This window comes from Aptenodytes forsteri, unplaced genomic scaffold, assembly GCF_000699145.1.
Source record: "Aptenodytes forsteri isolate BGI_AS27 unplaced genomic scaffold, ASM69914v1 Scaffold16, whole genome shotgun sequence".
NCBI lineage: Eukaryota > Metazoa > Chordata > Aves > Sphenisciformes > Spheniscidae > Aptenodytes > Aptenodytes forsteri.
In genome coordinates, this window is record NW_008794753.1 from 716,752 (window position 1) to 718,027 (window position 1,276).

A 1,276-nucleotide genomic window follows, 5' to 3' on the forward strand; every position below is an offset into this window, starting at 1 on the left:
AGCCCATCACCCAGCGCCTGGGAGAGGATGGAACCCCCGTGTGCTCCTCCTCCGGATGGGGACACAACCACAGGGTGCGAGCGCCAAGCCCGGAGGGTGCCACCGCACGTGGCCGCAGCACTGCCACTGCAAGGGGTCAGCGTTCGAGAGCCGGAGGGGGTGGTCCCAGACCCCTCCCCAGCGCCCAGGTGAGGGGACGCGGCTGATTTGGACAATGATGGTGGGTGATGGCTGGTTTCATCCCCACGCTCTGCCGGCCTGATGCACTTCGCAGCCCAATGCCGGTCTCATCTGGGCTGCAGCGAGGGCATGCAGCAGCTGTCAGCTGGACTGTGGCATGCGTGCTCACCCGGCGGGGAGCCCCCAGCCCCGTGCCTGGCTGCACATTCATCCCCCCAGCGCTTTGCTCCAGTGCCAGGGACGTGGAGCGCGTTAACCCAGTGGGTGCTGGCTGGGGGGGCACAAGGTGCACACGCCACCCTTCGTTTCCAAACCCACTGCTGGCAGCCGAGGGTCAAATCCTGGCTTGCAGCTCTGTGCACGCTTTGCAGGGCAGTGAGTCTCTGGCAGCGCCGTAAGGATGCCATGGCAGCCCGCAGATTAACGCGCGCTGTGACTCTCGGACCCCCCTGGCTCAGCAGCCTGCCTGGCTCGGCAGGCGCCGAGGGTACTACTAATCCTACCCCAAATTTTAGGGTCACTTTCCCCCCACTATCCTGCTGTTTTTACGCAAGGCTGGATCAAATCTGTGCCGAGAGGGGACAGGAGCAAACGGTGAGGAAGGCGACGGAGGTGCATGGTCAGCACTTTTAGCACCAAGAAACCTATGGAGCAGGACGCGAGCCAGGGATTAGGGGAGTGCAGCACACCCGGCCCCCCCAGACCCTCCCTGCCACCCCCTAAATCTCGACGAGGAACAGAGAAAGCAGCCGAGCAGGCAGCAAATCTGCCTGCCCGAGCAGCGCGCCCGTCTCCTACCGGTATTTCATCCCTGGCTGCTTGATGCTGGACTCGCTGGAGGAGGGGGCGTTCTGCACTGAGAGCTGCCCCAGGCTGCGGGCCACCATGGCCACCGCCCGGAACTTGCCACGGGTGCCGAGGCTGGGGCTGCCGGCATTCTGTCGGTTCAGCCGGTCCTCCGCGCTCCGGCTCTTGATGCTGTGCTCGGAGCACACAAAGGAGACCTGCATGCTGCTCCGGCGGGCAGCCGCGCCAGCTGCCTAAATTTAGCCGGAGCCCCGGGTGAGGCGGGGAGCTCCTCCCGCGCGCGCCCGCC

General features: G+C 65.4%; 1 protein-coding gene across 1 annotated transcript in view; it reads right to left on the bottom strand.

The window, feature by feature from the left end:
• Window positions 1-1,190, bottom strand: part of KCNAB2 (potassium voltage-gated channel subfamily A regulatory beta subunit 2) — an 8,460-nt gene extending 7,270 nt beyond the window's left edge. Inside the window, exon 1 of the mRNA XM_019470712.1 lies at window positions 979-1,190. Within this exon, the coding sequence (XP_019326257.1) occupies window positions 979-1,190 (212 nt within the window). The remainder of the gene's footprint in view (window positions 1-978) is intronic.
• Window positions 1,191-1,276: the final 86 nt, after the last annotated feature.